This window comes from Balaenoptera physalus (assembly GCF_965194825.1).
Source record: "Balaenoptera physalus genome assembly, chromosome: 3".
Lineage (NCBI taxonomy): Eukaryota > Metazoa > Chordata > Mammalia > Artiodactyla > Balaenopteridae > Balaenoptera > Balaenoptera physalus.
The window spans coordinates 150,592,758-150,611,420 of NC_138890.1; the positions used below are offsets into that span (position 1 = coordinate 150,592,758).

General features: G+C 36.5%; 2 protein-coding genes and 1 long non-coding RNA gene across 4 annotated transcripts in view; 2 read left to right on the forward strand and 1 right to left on the reverse strand.

Moving 5' to 3' along the window:
* The window catches only part of SUB1 (SUB1 regulator of transcription), a 354,409-nt gene that overhangs the window by 182,703 nt on the left and 153,043 nt on the right, over positions 1 to 18,663 (reverse strand). The gene's annotated exons all lie outside the window — the stretch shown is intronic.
* Positions 1 to 18,663, forward strand: part of ZFR (zinc finger RNA binding protein) — a 78,032-nt gene that overhangs the window by 55,736 nt on the left and 3,633 nt on the right. For both annotated transcript variants that reach the window (XM_082453700.1, XM_082453699.1), the window contains 2 exons: positions 17,651 to 17,762; positions 17,881 to 17,978. In XM_082453700.1, coding sequence (XP_082309826.1) covers positions 17,651 to 17,762; positions 17,881 to 17,978 — 210 coding nt within the window. The remainder of the gene's footprint in view (positions 1 to 17,650; positions 17,763 to 17,880; positions 17,979 to 18,663) is intronic.
* On the forward strand, positions 1,218 to 14,593 carry LOC309656899. The gene is made up of 2 exons (XR_014261594.1): positions 1,218 to 12,200; positions 12,501 to 14,593. It is a non-coding gene; the product is annotated as an uncharacterized lncRNA (long non-coding RNA).

Consider the following 18,663-nt stretch of genomic DNA (forward strand, 5'->3'; position numbering starts at 1 on the left):
AGTGTTTTAAAATTCTGATTGTCCTCTTCCTCTTCATCAGAAGTCTTCCCTCTTCATTCTCTGCTATTCATTATAAACACCATCTTACACAGAAGATTTTTTTTGGGGGGGGTGCTTTTCTATGCTTCTTTTTCTGAACGAACTTGACTACCATTTTGTTCAGTTTCTCTGAAGTTCTCTTGATGATTTTTAAGTAGCACTGTAGATAATTGGTGGAATGTCATCACTTTTATAATACTGACTCTTCTTTATGGGATGTCCTACTTATTGGAATGAATGTTACACACTTATTTAGATTTGAATGGGTTCTGAGCATAGTTGTTTGTACCTAGGTATTTATGTTTTAGAGTCTTTAAAAATACCATTTTCTGGTTATTGTTTATATATGTTAAATATATTAATTTTGTAACCCACCACCTGACTGCATTCCTTTATTTGTAGTAATTTTTTTCATGTGATTCTCTTGGCTTAGAATCATATCCACCAACCTCTTTTCTAATTTAGTTGGTTGATACTCCTAGAATAATTATGGAATAAAAGAAATAATACTTTACATGCATGTTATGTTCTTATTGCTTTGAAAATGTTTCTAGTATGTAAAGTCTGTTAAGCATGGTGGTATAGCCTTTTATTTGAGATATTTCTTTGTAATGTTAGAAATGTCAACCCTCTCTTAGTTTACTAAGTAACTTTGAATGAGGAATGTAAATTGAACTTTATCAGACAATTTTTCAAGGTTTCTTGACATGAATGTATAGTTTTTCTCCTTCATCCTGTTAATATTGTATATTTAGAAATATATGTCCTGATATTGAGCTACCTTTGCATTCCAGAGATGATTCTCTTATATTTGAGAATAATCTTAATGAACTGTTAAGTTCTGTTTGCTGATAGTCTATTTAGGAATTTTGCAGTGACATAAAGGAAATTTTTGTGGTTTTATTTTTGTCTTCTTTGATAGATTTAGGATCAATAATACACTAACTCTATAAGAATAATTTAGAAGCTTTCGTTCTTCCTCTAAACTCTGAAACAGTTTTTAGTAGCATCAAAACTACATGTTTTTTGGGACTTCCCTGGTGATCCAGTGGTAAAGAATCCGCCTTACAATGCAGGGGATGCCGGTTCAATCCCTGGTCCGGGAACTAAGATCCCACATGCCGCAGGACAACTAAGCCCATGAGCCACAACTACTGAGCTTGCACGCCTCAACTAGAAAGCCCACGTGCCTCAACTAAGACCCAACACAGCCAATAAATAAATAAATATATATATATATATATATATATAAACTATTAAAAAAAACTATGTTTTTTGATAATTTATAAAATTCATGTGACACCATCAGTCACTTATAAAAAGGGTGGTGCTTTCTTGTTTCTTTTATTGTGATTAATTGGTTTGTTTAGTTTTTCTTTCTCTTGGGGTTATTTTTGGCAACTTAACTTTTCCTAGAAAAATTGACCAATTCAGCCAGATACTCAGATTTTTAGAGTTTTGCTCTTAGAGTTTTAAAAATACCTGTAGCATCTTTTTTATTACTTTTAATTCTTTGATTGATTGGACTAGCCAGTAATAGCAGTTGCTGTATAGGAGCAAAATAACAAATGGGTGTTCAGTATTTATTTGTGATGAGAATTCACTGAATTCTTAATTGATTTTAAATATAAAAATTTATGAGCATTATATAACTTTAAATTTTTTAAATGTTTAAAGATATAAGCATTATGCATTATCATTTTACTTCCTGATTCCTTCAACTTCAGTCCCTTCAACCCAGGTGCCCTTGAGGCTATTTCTGTTGTAGTAAGTCTAAGCTTCAGTACTTTTGAGACTGAACTCTCAGGCCACTCCTGGGCTACTCTTGGAGTTTGGAGGTCCAACACTACAGATGGCCCTTTGCCTACACCTTACTTTTCCTCTTTATCAGAGAGAGCCATAAACTTCAAGGGACCCTCTCTCCTTTGAGGATGCAGAGATCTAAGAACTGAGTAGAAGAGAGGATGCACAGGTGAAAGGAACTGGGGGAAGATAGGCCATGGCAGGGTAATGATGGGAGGGCAAACAAAGCCGCTGGCCGATCTTTGAAATCATGTACATATACCGTAAAATACGCAAAGTATTTTGGTAGGTTAAAGCACACCAAAATGTCAGTATTTTGACATTTAAAAATCTCTCCTAGTATTATATCCTTTAGGCAGTAGTTTATCCAATTTAGTATTTTTTTCCTCCCCTCAAAGAGCCAGCTCCTTGGATTTAGCTGCCAGATCTGCCATTTTCCTTCTTAGTAATTCATTAATTTCTTATTTCATCTCTAATTTTCTATTTTCCTTGGGTTTATTTTTGTTCTTTTACAAACTTCATGAGTTGGATACTTGTTTCATTCACTCACTCTTTAATTATAGAGGTTTTAAAGCTGTAATTTAAGGCTGGACATAGGTTTTGGCCATATATACATATATATATACACGTGTGTGTGTGTGTGTGTGTGTGTATATATATATATATATATAATATTTTTTCTTTTTTTTTCTATGCAATCCGAAATTCATTTTAATATTGTCTTTAAGCCAAGAGTAGTTTTGAGGGAATTTTAAATTCTACATGACTGAAGAAGAGTTGCTTTTGTTTTGTAAATAACTTCTAGTTTTTATAGCATATAAAAATAATGCAATAAATATATTCTACTATTTGCAATTTTGGGAATTTCAAGTTTTCTTTGTGGTCTCATATGTACAGTTTTTGTTAAGTGTGGGCACTTAAAAAATGTGTTCTCAGCAAGTTATAGCATTTAATATATACCCCTTAGTTCAACTTCATCAATTCTGTTCATATCTTCTATCTCCTTTCCTTCATATTTTTTGTCTACTTTATCTGTCCATGGACTGACAAAGATAAATTAAAATCTGCTATTTTGTTGTGTTTTCTACAGTTTGTTCTTTATTGTTTTGTTGCAGTAATATTTTGGACATAGACACTTAATACAACTATGTCGTAATTGTGAGTTTGAACCTTTTGCCATTATAAAGGGCATTTAATTAACACTTTCTGCTATTAGTTAATAAGCCTTGTCCATTTATTAATATCAAAACTCTAGCTTTAAAAAAAAGAATTATAACTAACTTACAATATTATATTAGTTTCAAGTATACAACATAGTGATTTGATATTTTTATACATTATGAAATGATTACTGAAATAATGACCAGTTATGATTTGTTACCAAAGTTATTACAATATTATTGACCATATTCCCTATATGCACTTACATCCCTCTGACTTACTTATCTTAAAGCTGGAAGTTTGTACCTCTAAATCCCCTTCACTTATTTTGTCTGTACCCCCAGCCTCCTAAACTCTAGCTTTTTATATTAGCATTTGTCTGGTATAATTCTGTTTGTTTCCTTTGTTTTCTTCTGCCCTTTCCCATAATTCTTATCCTTTTCTTGGTCTTTTTTATGTGTGAATGGGTTTCCCTCTATTTATACAATTAGTTGTTGCCCTATTTATAGTTTTTTGTGGTATTTTAATCTGTTTGTTTAACAATTTTAAGCAATGTTTGTTAACCTCTCATCTGTAAAAGCTGAGAATAGTATCACTTCTTTGTACTCCTCACATCCTCTTTTGGGTTTTTTGTTATATTTTCTTTTTTTCATTTGTTTCATTCATTCCTTTAAGTAACGTATTAAAACCTGTTTCTTGATTTATGTCTTAATATATGCTGATTCCACTTAGACCAAGGAAAGTTTACACTTAATGCTTTTTTAAACCTTGAAGGTTTAAAAATAACTACATTTACCTTCTGTAGTCATATTCCCTTTGTTTAATGTTCTGTATCTGAATGGTTTGATGCCAACCATTAGATCTTTTACTGGGGCTTCCTCTTTTCATTTCTTGACTGACTGCATTTTATCATCATATAGTTCTTATCAAAAACTGTTTTAAGTTTTTAAAATTTCTTTCATGTTTGAGAATCTTTGCCAGTTACCACTACTTTATTGAGAAATATATTGTTAGGTCACAATTTTTCCTCCTCCATTTATTGGTGTTGCTCCATTGTCTTCCAGCACTGAGTATTACTACATCTAAGTCCAGCCTAATTTTTTTGCCTTTACTTTTTCTACAGGCTGCTGAAAGAATTCTTTATCCTTCAACTTTAGTAACTTAACCAAATTATGTCTTGGAATCTGTTGTTCAGTATCAGCATTTCATTGAAAACTTTGTCCTTTTTGCCCTGCAGATTTGACAAATTATTAATATGTTTCTCTATTTTCAGGGATACCAATTATCCTTATATTGCATTGCCTTTGTCCTACATATCTATTATCTTTGTGATTGTTTTAATCTTTGTTCTCTTTCCTCTTTTGTCCCCTATTATTGTCTCTTTGGTAGTAATTTAGTTTCCAACTATGTCCTAATCTTCTTTGCTATTTATAATTCATTATTAGTTCTATAATAATGTTATTTTGCATTTCAGTTTGCTTAATTAGCTGTGCAGTTTTCCTTTTCATCTCAACTTTGAGCTCTTAATTTTATTGGCTTTTTGTATTTATCAAGTTCTCTATTACTCAGAATGTGAGCAGGTTATATCTTCATTTCCTTAAATTAAGATTCTTCCAGAATAGATTATTTTTTAATAGATATTTTTTAAAGCACTTTTTGGTTCACAGCAAAACTGAGCAGAAAGTACGGAGTTCTCACATACCCTCCTCCACTACACATACATAGCCTCCCCCTCAATATTTGCACCAGAGTGATACATTTGTTGTAACAAGTGATACTACTTGTTACAAGCAGTGATATACTATTATTGCTCAGAGTCCGTAGAGAGTAGATTTTTTTTTTTTTTTTTTTTTTATTGGCTGGGTTAGGTCTTTGTTGCTGCATGCAGGCTTTCTCTAGTTGCGGCAAGCAGGGGATATTCTTTCTCTAGTTACGGTGCACGGGCTTCTCTTGTGGAGCATGGGCTCTAGGCATGAGGGCTTCAGTAGTTGTGGCTTACGGGCTCTAGAGTGCAGGCTCAGTAGTTGTGGCGCACGGGCTTAGTTGCTCCTCGGCACGTGGGATCTTTCTGGACCAGGACTTGCACCCATGTCCCCTGCATTGGCAGGCGGATTCTTAACCACCGCACCACCAGGGAAGTCCCAAGAATAGATTTTTCATCTCTATTTTTCATGCTATGTTCCTCCCAGATGCACAGATGTTGTGTCTGATTTGTTTCAGTTTTTTCATCTCGTTAGTGCTTAGCATTGTCAGTTCCGTTACAAAATCATCCTTTTATGCTGAGACAACCAAACAAGAACTGTATTTGAATGTATCCACGCCTTTTAAAATACTTGTCCTTTTTCTTCCCCCATGAGCTCTGCTTTGAGGATTGCTTATGGAAAGGAGTAGGGTTTGGCTGCATGTAAACCTTGGGCTTTTTTTTTGGCTGTGCTACGTGGCTTGCGAGATCTTAGTTCCCCGACCAGGGATTGAACCCAGGCCCCAGCAGTGAACGCACTGAGTCCTAACCACTAGACCACCAGGGAATTCCCAGACATGGGCTTTGTCTCTCCTGTGTCCTGATTGAATGTGCTGTGATAGTCTGTGAGGTGGATTCCATTGGCACACCTTTACACTTCAGGTTTCAAACCCAGGATGGCCTCCTAGAGGCTTTGCCTATGCAGAATCTGCTCTGTTTGTTTCCAAAACCTATTCACCATCTCCTTTCAAGAACAATTTCTATTTCCCTGAACCAACAGAGGGTTTTGGGTATGTGAAGCCGCTTTGGGACACTTATGTTGAGAATTCACAGCCAACTTTGATATTAATTTTCCCCTGCATCTTACTCCTTTGGAAGATCTTACATTATTTCTTTTTTCTTTTATCTACATGTTAGTCAAATGTCTATTTATTATTAGATATAATTAGATGTGGATAATTGGAATTTTTCTACCCTTCCTTCCCTGTCTTCCACAAAGAGTCTTCAACTTGGTAAATACCATTACAAACACTTGTCTGTATAAAAGATGTTTTAAGTGATAGAACACTGACATCACAGGGCAAATAACCAACATTCTTTTAGCTTGCAGGAGAATCAGCAAGTTGTACTTGGACTGTATCATCTCACTCACTTTAGCTTAAAAATAATAACTCAGCACTTAGCTACCCCATAACAGAAACCATCTACTTGAGTACATACACATCCCCAAACCACCAAAAGCTGTTAGAAAACCTTTTTTAAGAAGACTTGACAGTTCTGGGACTTCCCTGGTGGTCCAGTGGCTAAGACTCTGTGCTCCCAGTGCAGGGGGCCCAGGTTTGATCCCTGCTCAGGGAACTAGATCCCGCATGCTGCAACTAGGAGCCCACATGCTGCAACTTAAAAGATCCTGCATGCCTCAACTAAGACCCAGCATAGCCAAATAAATAAATTTTTTTTAAAAAAAAGGACTTCCCTGGTGGCTCACTGGTTAAGAATCCGCCTGCCATTGCAGGGTACATGGGTTCGATCCCTGGTCCGGGAAGATCCCACATGCCGCAGAGCAACTAAACCCTTGTGCCACAACTACTGAAGCCCGTGTGCCTAGAGCCTGTGCTCAGCAACAAGAGGAGCCACCTCAGTGAGAAGCCCGCGCACCGCAATGAAGAGTAGCCCCCACTTGCCGCAACTAGAGAAAGGCCACGTGCAGCAACGAACACCCAATGTGGCCAAAAATAAATAAATTTAAAAAAAAAAGGCTTGACAGTTTTTATTAAGAATTGTTGAGTATGAAATAAAGTGCTGTCCATACAACATGTGTATGAGTATGAAATAAAGTGCTGTGCATGTGCAAAAATATAACATCCTACACGTGGACTTAGGAGTGGGAAGTTTGTCATGCATGTATCAATCTTCACCTGTGTTCACTGGAATACAGAAATGGCTTTTATACAGACAAGTGCTTGTAATGGTATTCATAAAATCCTATTTTAATAGCATAAACATTTTTATCTGTAAAATTGGAATAATAGTTGTATCTACCACCAAGAGGTGATTATGATGATTAAAATTGGTTAATGCATGTAAAGGCTTAGAACAGTGCTTAGCATATAATAAGCACTCAGTCAGTAAGTGTTAGTTATATAATGATAAAGAGGCTAACTTTACTACTATTACAATTACTTGACCAAACTTCCTAGGGTTTGATATTTAGATTGTTTCCAGTGTATTGCAGATAAGCAGCTTCACTGAATATTTTTTGTGTTTTCATTAAGTGTAAGAGCCCTATTGTAAATCTTTAGTACTGACATTACTGGGTTCATTAGTATGTGCCTTTGAACTTGCCAACTGTGTGATTTTTTTTTTTAAAGAAGGTTTTACAGGTATACACTACCACCAAATGAAAGTACCTGTGTTACCATAATCTCCCAAAGTATTTTTTTTCATAGCCCTTTACCTCTATCAGAACTAGAAACTACTATCCAAGGAAACTAGTTAATGTTATCTGTCTGGATCAGTTGTAAAGGATATTTATTGAAATATAGTTGTCTTTAAAAAACAAAACAAAACAGGTTTGAGTCGGTCAGACCTGGGTTTAAATCCTAGCCCCTTAAGCTTCTAGTTGTATGACCTTTTAACCTCTTTAAGGTTTTCTGTTTTTTAATCTTTAAAATTGTGGTATAGTGGCATCTAGTTATGAGAAATTAAATGATTTATTTAAAAGTGCTTAGCATGGTGCCTGCCCCTTACTAAGCATTGTTCTTCTTACTACTATTAAAGGTGGGAAAGAAAAATATATACCACATGAATGTTTTTTAAAGCAAATATTACAATCCTAGGTTTCACATCATCTAATAGGTAATATTTAAGAGAGCTTTTTTCTTTAAATAACTTCAGCCACCAAGGCGTTTCACATTGCAACCTAAATAATCATTTTCCTAATTTGATTCTGTTCGTCTTTGATGTTGTCTTTTTACTTGTTTCTTTTTTTCCCACATCTTTTTTGGAGTATAAATGCTTTACAATGTTGTGTTAGTTTCTGCTGTACAATAATGTGAATCAGCTATATGTATAAATATATCCCCATATCCCCTCCCTCTTCAGCCTCCCTCCCACCCTCCCTATCCCATCCCTCTAGGTCATCACAAAGCACCGAGCTGATCTCCCTGTGCTATGCAGCAGCTTCCCACTAGTCATCCATTTTACATTTGATAGTGTATATACGTCAGGGCTACTCTCCCACTTCATCCCAGCTTCCCCTTCCCCACCCTGCGCCCTCAAGTCTGTTCTCTACGTCTGCGTCTTTATTCCTGCCCTGCCGCTAGGTTCATCAGTACTGCTTTTTTAAATTCCATCTATATGCATTAGCATACAGTGTTTGTTTTTCTCTTTCTGGCTTACTTCACTCTATGACAGATTCTAGGTCCATCCACCTCACTACAAGTAACTCAATTTCTTTTCTTTTTATGGATGAGAAATATTCCATTGTATATATGTGCTACATTCTTTATCCAGTCATCTGTTGATGGACATTTAGGTTGTTTCCATGTCCTGGCTATTGTAAATAGAGCTGCAATGAACATTGTGGTGCATGTAGGTTGTTGTTTTTTTGACATCTTTATTGGAGTATAATTGCTTTACAATGGTGTGTTAATTTCTGCTTTATAACAAAGTGAATCAGTTTTACGTCTATGTATATCCCCATATCTCCTCCCTCTTGCGTCTCCCTCCCACCCTCCCTATCCCACCCCTCTAGGTGGTCACAAAGTACCGAGCTGATCTCCCTATGCTATGCGGCTGCTTCCCACTAGCTAGCTATTTTACATTTGGTAGTATATATAAGTCCATCCCACTCTCTCAGTTCGTCCCATCTTACCCTTCCCCCTCCCCGTGTCCTCAAGTCCATTCTCTACATCTGCTCTTTATTCCTGTCCTGCCCCTAGGTTCTTCATAACCATTTTTTTTTAGATTCCATATATATGTGTTAGCATACGGTATTTGTTTTTCTCTTTCTGACTTACTTCACTCTGTATGACAGACTCTAGGTCCATCTACCTCACTACAAATAACTCAGTTTCATTTCTTTTTATGGCTGAGTAATATTCCACTGTATATATGTGCCACATTCTTTATCCAGTCATCTGTTGATGGACATTTAGGTTGGTTCCATGTCCTGGCTATTGTAAATAGAGCTGCACTGAACATTGTGCTACATGACTCTTTTTTTTTTTTTTGGCTGTGTTAGGTCTTCGTTTCTGTGCGAGGGCTTTCTCTAGTTGCGGCAAGCGGGGGCCACTCTTCATTGCGGTGCGCAGGCCTCTCACTGTCGTGGCCTCTCTTGTTGCGGAGCACAGGCTCCAGACACGCAGGCTCAGTAGTTGTGGCTTACGGGCCCAGTTGCTCCGTGGCATGTGGGATCTTCCCAGACCAGGGCTCGAACCCGTGTCCCCTGCATTGGCAGGCAGACTCTCAACCACTGCACCACCAGGGAAGCCCTACACGACTCTTTTTGAATTATGGTTGTCTCAGGGTATATGCCCAGTAGTGGGATTGCTGGGTCGTATGGTAGTTCTATTTTTAGTTTTTTAAGGAACCTCCATACTGTTCTCCATAGTGGCTGTATCAATTTACATTCCCACCAGCAGTGTAAAAGGGTTCCCTTTTCTCCACACCCTCTGCAGCATTTATTGTTTCTAGATTTTTTGATGATGGCCATTCTGACTGGTATGAGGTGATACCTCATTGTAGTTTTGATTTGCATTTCTCTAATGATTAGTGATGTTGAGCATCTTTTCATGCATTTGTTGACCATCTGTATGTCTTCTTTGTAGAAATGTCTGTTTAGGTCTTCTGCCCATTTTTAGATTAGGTTGTTTGTTTTTGTGATATTGAGCTACGTGAGCTGCTTGTATATTTTGGAGATTAATCCTTTGTCAGTTGCTTCGTTTGCAAATATTTTCTCCCATTCTGAGGATTGTCTTTTCATCTTGTTTATGGTTTCCTTTGCTGTGCAAAAGCTTTTACGTTTCATTAGGTCCCATTTGTTTATTTTTGTTTTTATTTCCCTTACTCTAGGAGGTGGGTCAGAAAGGATCTTGCTGTGATTTATGTCATAGAGTGTTCTGCCTATGTTTTCCTCTAAGAGTTTTATAGTGTCTGGCCTTACATTTAGGTCTATTGAGTTTATTTTTGTGTATGGTGTTAGGGTGTGTTCTAATTTCATTCTATTATATGGAGCTGTCTATTCCTAGCACCGCTTATTGAAGAGGCTGTCTTTTCTCCATTGTATATTCTTGTCTTCTTTGTCATAGATAAGGTGACCATATGTGTGTGGGTTTATCTCTGGGCTTTCTATCTTGTTCCATTGATTCAGATTTCTGTTTTTGTGCCAGTACCATACTGTCTTGATTACTGTAGCTTTGTAGTATAGTCTGAAGTTGGGGAGCCTGATTCCTCCAGCTCCATTTTTCTTTCTCAAGATTGCTTTGGCTATTCGGGGTCTCTTGTGTTTCCATGCAAATTGTAAAATTTCTTATTCTAGTTCTGTGAAAAATACCATTGGTAGTTTGATAGGGATTGCATTGAACTTGTAGGTTGTTTTGGGTAGTATAATCATTTCCACAGTATTGGTTCTTCCTGTCCAGGAGCATGGAATAGCTCTCCATCAGTTTATGTTATCTTTGATTTCTTTCATCAGTGTTTTATAGTTTTCTGAGTACAGGTCTTTTGCCTCCTTAGGTAGGTTTATTCCTAGGTATTTTATTCTTTTTGTTGCGATGGTAAATGGGATTGTTTCCTTAATTTCTCTTTCTGATCTTTCGTTGTTAGCATATAAGAAAGCAAGAGATTTCTGTGCATTACTTTTGTATCCTGCAACCTTACCAAATTCATTGATTAGTTCTAGTAGTTTTCTAGTGGCATCTTTAGGATTTTCTATGTATAGTATCATTGTCATCGGCAAACTGTGACAGTTTTACTTCTTCTTTTCCAGTTTGTATTCCTATTATTTCTTTTCTTCTCTGATTGCTGTGGCTAGGACTTCCAATACTATATTGAATAAGAGTGGCAAGAGTGGACATCCTTGTCTTGTTCCTGATCTTAGAGGAAATGCTTTAAGCTTTTCACCCTTGAGAACGATGTTTGCTGTGGGTTTGTAGTATATGGCCTTTATTATGTTGAGGTAGGTTCCCTCTTTGCCCACTTTCTGGAGGGTTTTTATCATAAATGGGTGTTGAATTTTGTCAAAAGCTTTTTCTGCATCTGTTGAGATGATCATATGGTTTTTATTCCTTAATTTGTTAATATGGTGTATCACATTGATTGTTTTGCCTATATTGAAGATTCCTTGCATCCCTGGGATAAATCCCACTTGATCATGGTGTATGATCCTTTTAATGTGTTGCTGGATTCTGTTTGCTAGTATTTTGTGAGGATTTTCACGTCTATGTTCATCAGTGATTTTGGTCTATAATTTTCTTTTTTTGTGATCTCTTTGTCTTCTTTTGATATCAGGGTGGTGGTGGCCTCGTAGAATGAGTTTGGGGAGTGTTCCTCCCTCTAATTTTTTGGAAGAGCTTGAGAAGGATAGGTGTTAACTCTTCTCTAAATGTTTGATAGAATTCACCTGTGAAGCCATCTGGTCCTGGACTTTTGTTTGTTGGAAGATTTTTAATTACAGTTTCAATTTCATTACCTGTGATTGGCCTGTTTATGTTTTCTAATTCTTCCTGATTCAGTCTTGGAAGGTTGTACTTTTCCAAGGCTTTGTCCATTTCTTTCAGGTTGTCCATTTTATTGGCATATAATTGCTTGTAGTAGTGTCTTAACGATCTTTTGTATTTCTGTGGTAGATGTCAGTTGTGATCTCTCCTTTTTCATTTCTAATTTTATTGATTTGAGTCCTCTCCCTTTTTTTCTTGATGAGTCTGGCTAAAGGTTTATCAATTTTGTTTATCTTCTCAAAGAACCAGCTTTTAGTTTTATTGATCTTTGATATTGTTTTCTTTGTTTCTGTTTCATTTAGTTCTGCTCTGATCTTTTTGATTTCTTTCCTTCTACTAATTCTGGGTTTTCTTTGTTCTTCTTTTTCTACTTGCTTTAGGTTTAAGGTTAGATTGTTTGAGATTTTTCTTGTTTCTTGAGGTGAGCTTGAATTGCTGTATACTTCCCTCAGAACTGCTTTTGCTGCATCCCATAGGTTTTGGATCATCGTGTTTTCATTGTCATTTGTCTCTAGGTTTTTTTTTTTTTTTAATTTATTTATTTATTTATTTATTTATTTTTGGCTGTGTTGGGTCTTCGTTTCTGTGCGAGGGCTTTCTCTAGTTGCAGCAAGCGAGGGCCACTCTTCATCGCGATGCGCGGGCCTCTCACTATCGTGGCCTCTCGTGTTGCGGAGCGCAGGCTCAGTAGTTGTGGCTCACGGGCCTAGTTGCTTCGCGGCATGTGGGATCCTCCCAGACCAGGGCTCGAACCTGTGTCCCCTGCATTAGCAGGCAGATTCTCAACCACTGCGCCACCAGGGAAGCCCCTCTAGGTATTTTTTGATTTCCTCTTTGATTTCTTCAATGATCTCTTTGTCATTTAGCAGCGCACTGTTTAGCCTCCATGTATTTGTGTTTTTTACTGTTTTTTTCTTGTAATTGATTTCTACTCTCATAGCGCTGTAGTTGGAAAAGATGCTTGATACTATTTCAGTTTTCTTAAATTTTCCAAGGTTTGATTTTTGACCCAAAATGTGATCTATTCTGGAGAATGTTCCGTGTGCACTTGAGAAGAAAGTGTATTCCTCCACTTTCGGGTGGAATGTCCTAAAAATATCAATTAAGTCTATCTGGTCTATTGTGTCATTTAAAGCTTCTGTTTCCTTATTTATTTTCTGTCTGGATGATCTGTCTATTGGTATAAGTGGGGTGTTAAAGTCCCCCACTATTACTGTGTTAACTGTCGATTTCTCCTTTTATGGCTGTTAACATTTGCCTTACGTATTGAGGTGCTCCTATGTTGGGTGCATAAATATTTATAATTGCTACGTTTTCTTCTTGGTTTGATCCCTTGATCATTATGTAGTGTCCTTCCTTATCTCTTGTAACAGTCTTTATTTTAAAGTCTATTTTCTCTGATATGAGTATTGCTACTCCAGCTTTCTTGTGATTTCCACTTGCATGGAATATCTTTTTCCATCCTCTCACTTTCAGTCTGTATGTGTCCCCAGGTCTGACATGGGTCTTTTGTAGACAGCATATGTATGGGTCTTGTTTTTGTATCCATTCAGCCACTCTGTGTCTTTTGGTTGGAGCATTTAATCCATTTACATTCAAGGTGACTATCAATATGTATGTTCCTATTACCATTTTCTTAATTGATTTGGGTTTGTTTTTGTGGGTCTTTTTCTTCTCTTGTGTTCCCTGCTTAGAGAAGTTCCTTTAGCATTTGTTGTAAAGCTGGTTTGGTGGTGCTGAATTCTTGTAGCTTTTGCTTGCGTGTAAAGCATTTGATTTCTCCATCAAATCTGAATGAGATCCTTGCTGGGTAGAGTAATCTTGGTTGTAGGTTCTTCCCTTTCATCCTTTAAATATGTCCTGCCACTCCCTTCTGGCTTGCAGAGTTTCTGCTAAAAGATCAGCTGTTGACCTTATAGAGATTCCCTAGTATGTTATTTGTTGCTTTTCCCTTGCTGCTTTTAATATTTTTTCTTTGTATTTAATTTTTGATAGTTTGATTAATGTGTCTAGTCATGTTTCTCTTTGGGCTTATCCTGTATGGGACTCTCTGTGCTTCCTGGAATTGTGACTATTTCCTTTCCCATATTAGGGAAGTTTTCGACTATAATCTCTTCAAATATTTTCTCAAACCTTTTCTTTTTCTCTTCTTCTTTGGGACCCCTATAATTCAAATGTTGGTGTGTTTAATGTTGTCCCAGAGGTCTCTGAGACTGTCCTCTATTCCTTTCATTCTTTTCTCTTTATTCTGCTCCCTCACAGTTATTTCCACCATTTTATCTTCCAGCTCACTTATCCGTTCTTCTGCCTCAGTTATTCTGCTATTAATTCCTTTTAGAGTATTTTTAATTTCATTTATTGTGTTTTTCATCACTGTTTGTTTGCTCTTTAGCTCTTCTAGATCCTTGTTAAATGTTTCTTGTATTTTCTCCATTCTGTTTCCGAGATTTTGGATCATCTTTACTATCATTACTCTGAATTCTTTTTCAGATAGGTTGCCTATTTCGTCTTTATTTATTTGGTCTTGTAGGTTCTTACCTTGCTCCTTCGTCTGTAACATATCTTTTTGTCATTTCATTTTTTGTTTTTGTTTTTGTTTTTGATGGGTTGGGCTGTATTCCTGTCTTACTGGTAGTTTGGCGTGAGGCATCCAGCATTGGAGTTTGCAGGCCGTTGGATAGAGCAGGATCTTCCTGCTGAGAAGAGGACCTCCGGGAGGCCTCACTCGGATTAATATTCCCTGGGGTCTGAGGTTCTCTGTTAGTCCAGCGGTTTGAACTCAGAGGTCCCACCGCAGGAGCCCGGGCCTGACCTCCGGCCTGGGAACCAAGATCCCACAAGCCATGTAGTGTGCCAAAAAAAAAAAAAAAAGGAGCAAGACAATAACAAAGAATAAAAAACAAAATAAAATCAGAAAGATAAAAAAACATATTAGGAAAAATAGAAATATAATTGAAACAACCAGTCACTGGGGGTTCCTCCCGTCCCCTTAGGTGTCTGTGGTCCCTCACCGGTACCTGTTAGGTGCCCTAGTTTTCTGTCCTTTTACTTTTGAATGTGTACATTTCAGAGTATATAAACCTCTTGTGTTCTACTTTTGTTGCTTTCTTAACTGTAGACCTCTGCTTGGAGAACAACCATGTTCCATAGAAAATTAACATTTTTTAATTGCTTCCTTCAGAGCAAATGATCTCAGAAGGCAGATAGTTGACTTAGTTTTATTGTGTGATTAGATATATGGACTTTCTGTATTCCATAAATAATTCATTTCTTTCTTGGTTTTTAGTTAGTTTCTACCTTAATATATAAGTATAAATTACAAATTCCCACTTCTAAGGTCAGTCAGTAAGCAGATTTTGAAAAAGCTTTGAATTACTTGTAACATTTTATATCTTGACATAGCTATATTATAGCTGATTATTTAATACTTATTTTTCTCTTAACATTCTCTAGAAGTATTATAAATTTGAGGTATTTTGGGAAAGTTGCATATTTTAGGACATCAATTTTGTATTTTATTAACTTGTTAATTATAAACCTTGATTTCTTTTATTAGCAGGATTATTTTCATATTTCTTTCCAAAAGTATTGTGTTTCATAAACATTTATTGAGTGTTTTCATTTATTTATTTACTTACTTACTTACTTCATTGCCGTGTGCGGGCTTTCTCTAGTTGCAGCTAGTGGGGGCTACTCTTCGTTGTGGTGCGCAGGCTTCTCATTGTGGTGGCTTCGCTTGTTGCGGAGCACAGACTCTAGGCATGCGGGCTTTGGTAGCTGTGGCACGTGGGCTCAGTAGTTGTGGCTTGCGGGCTCTAGAGCACAGACTCAGTAGTTGTGGCGCACAGGCTTAGTTGCTCCGTGGCATGTGGGATCTTCCCAGACCAGGGCTCGAACCCATGTCCGCTGCATTGGCAGGCGGATTCTTAACCACTGCGCCACCAGGGAAGTCCTATTGAGTATTTTCTACATACTGGCCACTTAGACTAGGCAGAGGGGTTCAAAATAAATGACATCTGGGGGACTTCCCTGGTGGTCCAGTGGTAAATAATCCACCTTCCAATGCAGGGGACGCAGGTTTGACCCTTGGTTGGGCAAGTAAGATCCCACATGTCACGGGGCACCTAAGCCCAGCACCACAACTACTGAGCTCGTGCACCTCAACGAGAGAGCCCGTGTGCTGCAAACTACAGAGCCCACGCACTCTGGAGCCGCCTGCCCTGGAGCCTGTGCTCCACAACTAGAGGAAAACCCGCACGCCACAACGAAGAGCCCGCACCCAGATGAAAGATCCCATATGCCTCAATGAAGACCCCGCATGCCGCAACTAAGACCTGACGAAGCCAAAAAAATAAATTAAATTTTTAAAAATCCAAAATAAATGACACTTGACAATCCTTTAATCTTCAAAGATTTCAGTCTTTTGGACATCTTGAAATAATACTTGACTTGTCTGGAAAGGAAAGGTGTTTATTCTACATTCATAGAGTCGTCTAGATAAGTGAAGCTGATTTCTTAAAATAGTAAAATTTTAAAATGAAAATCCTTAAAAATTGTCTTGAACATCTTACTGCATTCTTCAGTTGAATAAACTGAACCATCTTAATTTTTTTGTTGTAATTTACATTTATCACTATTAACATTCATTATTCTCAGATGTTTTTAACTTCATGCTTCCAGCTATCATTTTTTATAGCTCTTAATGTGCACTATCTCTTTAAATTCACATCTCTCATACAATTTATTCCTAATTTGTTTGGGACTGAAGCCTCCAAATGTCCAGCCTTTTAAGAATTATTCTTACTTAAAAGATCTGAGTAATGGCCTCGGGGTGAATAGGCGGATGTAGTTTTTACCTCTGATTAAATGTATGAGTTTTTTAAGTATACAGCTAAAAATGGATTCTCCCTAAGGTATTTTCAGTTTCAGTATCATTTTAAGGATTTCATTCTAGTTGCAATCTATTTAGTTTCTTTGAAGTGTTATTGGTGGTTTTATTTATAATTTAAGTAAAAGCTACAATTTGGACAAACCTTAAACATTATGCTAAGTGAAAGAAACCAGATACAAAAAGTCACATATTATATGGTTCCATTTGTATGAAGTATCTAGAAGAGGCAAATCTATAGAAATAGAAAGTGGTTTAGTTGTTGCCTGGGGATGGAAGAAAGGGAGGATGGAGAATGACTGCTAATAGGTATGGAGTTTTTTTGGGGGGTGATGAAAATGTTCTGGAATTAGAGAGTGGTTATGGTTGAACAACTTTGTAAATGTACTAAAAACCACCGAGTTGTACGTTATATCTCAATTTTTAAACTCTAAATGGAAACAAATTTTTCTAATAAGAGACCCTTCAAAACACTTTCTGGATCTAAATCTGTACTTTTTCTTTTATTCATTGGTTTATATTTTGAGTCTCTCAAGTGTAATTTACAGTGAAAGCATAAGTTGTGTTTTCCTTAAGGATAATAGAAGTACAGTTGTATGTTAAATGAAAATTAGATAATTGTTCGTAAAGAAAACAAGTCTCCTTTACTTAGTAGAATACTGTCGTGCTCTAACTACTTAGTATCATCAGTATGTAGGTATTAAAGAACATATGTATGTGAGTCCTAAATATCTAAAGAATTTTAAGGACTGTCATATTTTAATAGGAAAGGATAACAATAACTAAAAATAACAAAAAACCATATTAATCTATTTTTCATTAAGCATAAATTATAAAATATTTTTAAGATGTCGATTAGTCTTATTAATTTTGTTTTCATTATTTATTATTTAATTTTGATTATTTTTATGTTATATGTAATTTTTTTCTAATTTTGTGACTTGGTCTATGTAACTTTTTCAGTCTTCAAAATTTTTAATGACAGTTTTGCAGGTAGTTTGTCATTCTGGTGTTTGAAAATGAATAATTCCTTTGGGCTGTAAGCTGTTAAGCACATTGTTACGTTTCTGTTTTTAGGCTATGGAGTTACTGGTAGAGAAAGCAATCAGTAGTGCTTCTAGTCCTCAGAGTCCTGGAGATGCGCTGAGAAGAGTTTTTGAGTGCATTTCTTCTGGGATTATTCTTAAAGGTAAGTTTTACTTCATTTTTAATGTTTGTTTTTGTGTTTGATGGTTGAATGAGAACTCTTCTTTATTTTACAAATGGATGATGGTAATGCTTTTTTCTCCCTACGGTGATTGCTGTAGGTAGTCCTGGACTTCTGGATCCTTGTGAGAAGGATCCCTTTGATACCTTGGCAACAATGACTGACCAGCAGCGTGAAGACATCACATCCAGTGCACAGGTACCAGTGTCTTCCTAATCCCAAAGCTTTGTTCTATCACTGCCCTTAAAGTTTTGGTTTTTCATAATTGTCCTTTAGAAAAAATCACTGTAAGTAGACCCTTAGAGAGGATATAATTTAAACTAGATTTCATTAATATACTCTTCAATTTTATTATTTTAACTATGTGCGTGTCTCATTAAGTGTATTATATAAATATAAAAATACAGCAGTATTTTCAGTGTCACTAAATCTGGGTATTACGTTGTATATCAAGATCAGTAGAGAAGCTATTTATGTCCTCTGGATGTACAGAAGTGATATGTTGTATGGTTTATGGAAATTTTTGTTATGTTTTAGCCTTTCCTGCCACTGAAAAAGCCAGCTAATGTAGTAATTAAAAGTGTGGGCCCTGAAGTCAAGACTCCCTTAGTTTGAATACCAGCTCTGCCAGCTCATCTGTAAGGCCTAAGAGCAGTATCTATCTCAAATAGGATTGTTGGGAAGATTAAATAAGTTAATATTTCAATCAGTCTAAAACTGCTATAGCTTTCTTTTTTTGAGTCCGGAAGTGTACTAAGAGGAGAATAAGGTTAATCAGCCCCCTCAAAAAAGGAATTAAGTAAACCTTGTCTTCCTTGATATTGTTTAAAAATTCCAAGATGACTTTTTATGGGAATAATTTCAGTATCCTCAAATTTCGTTT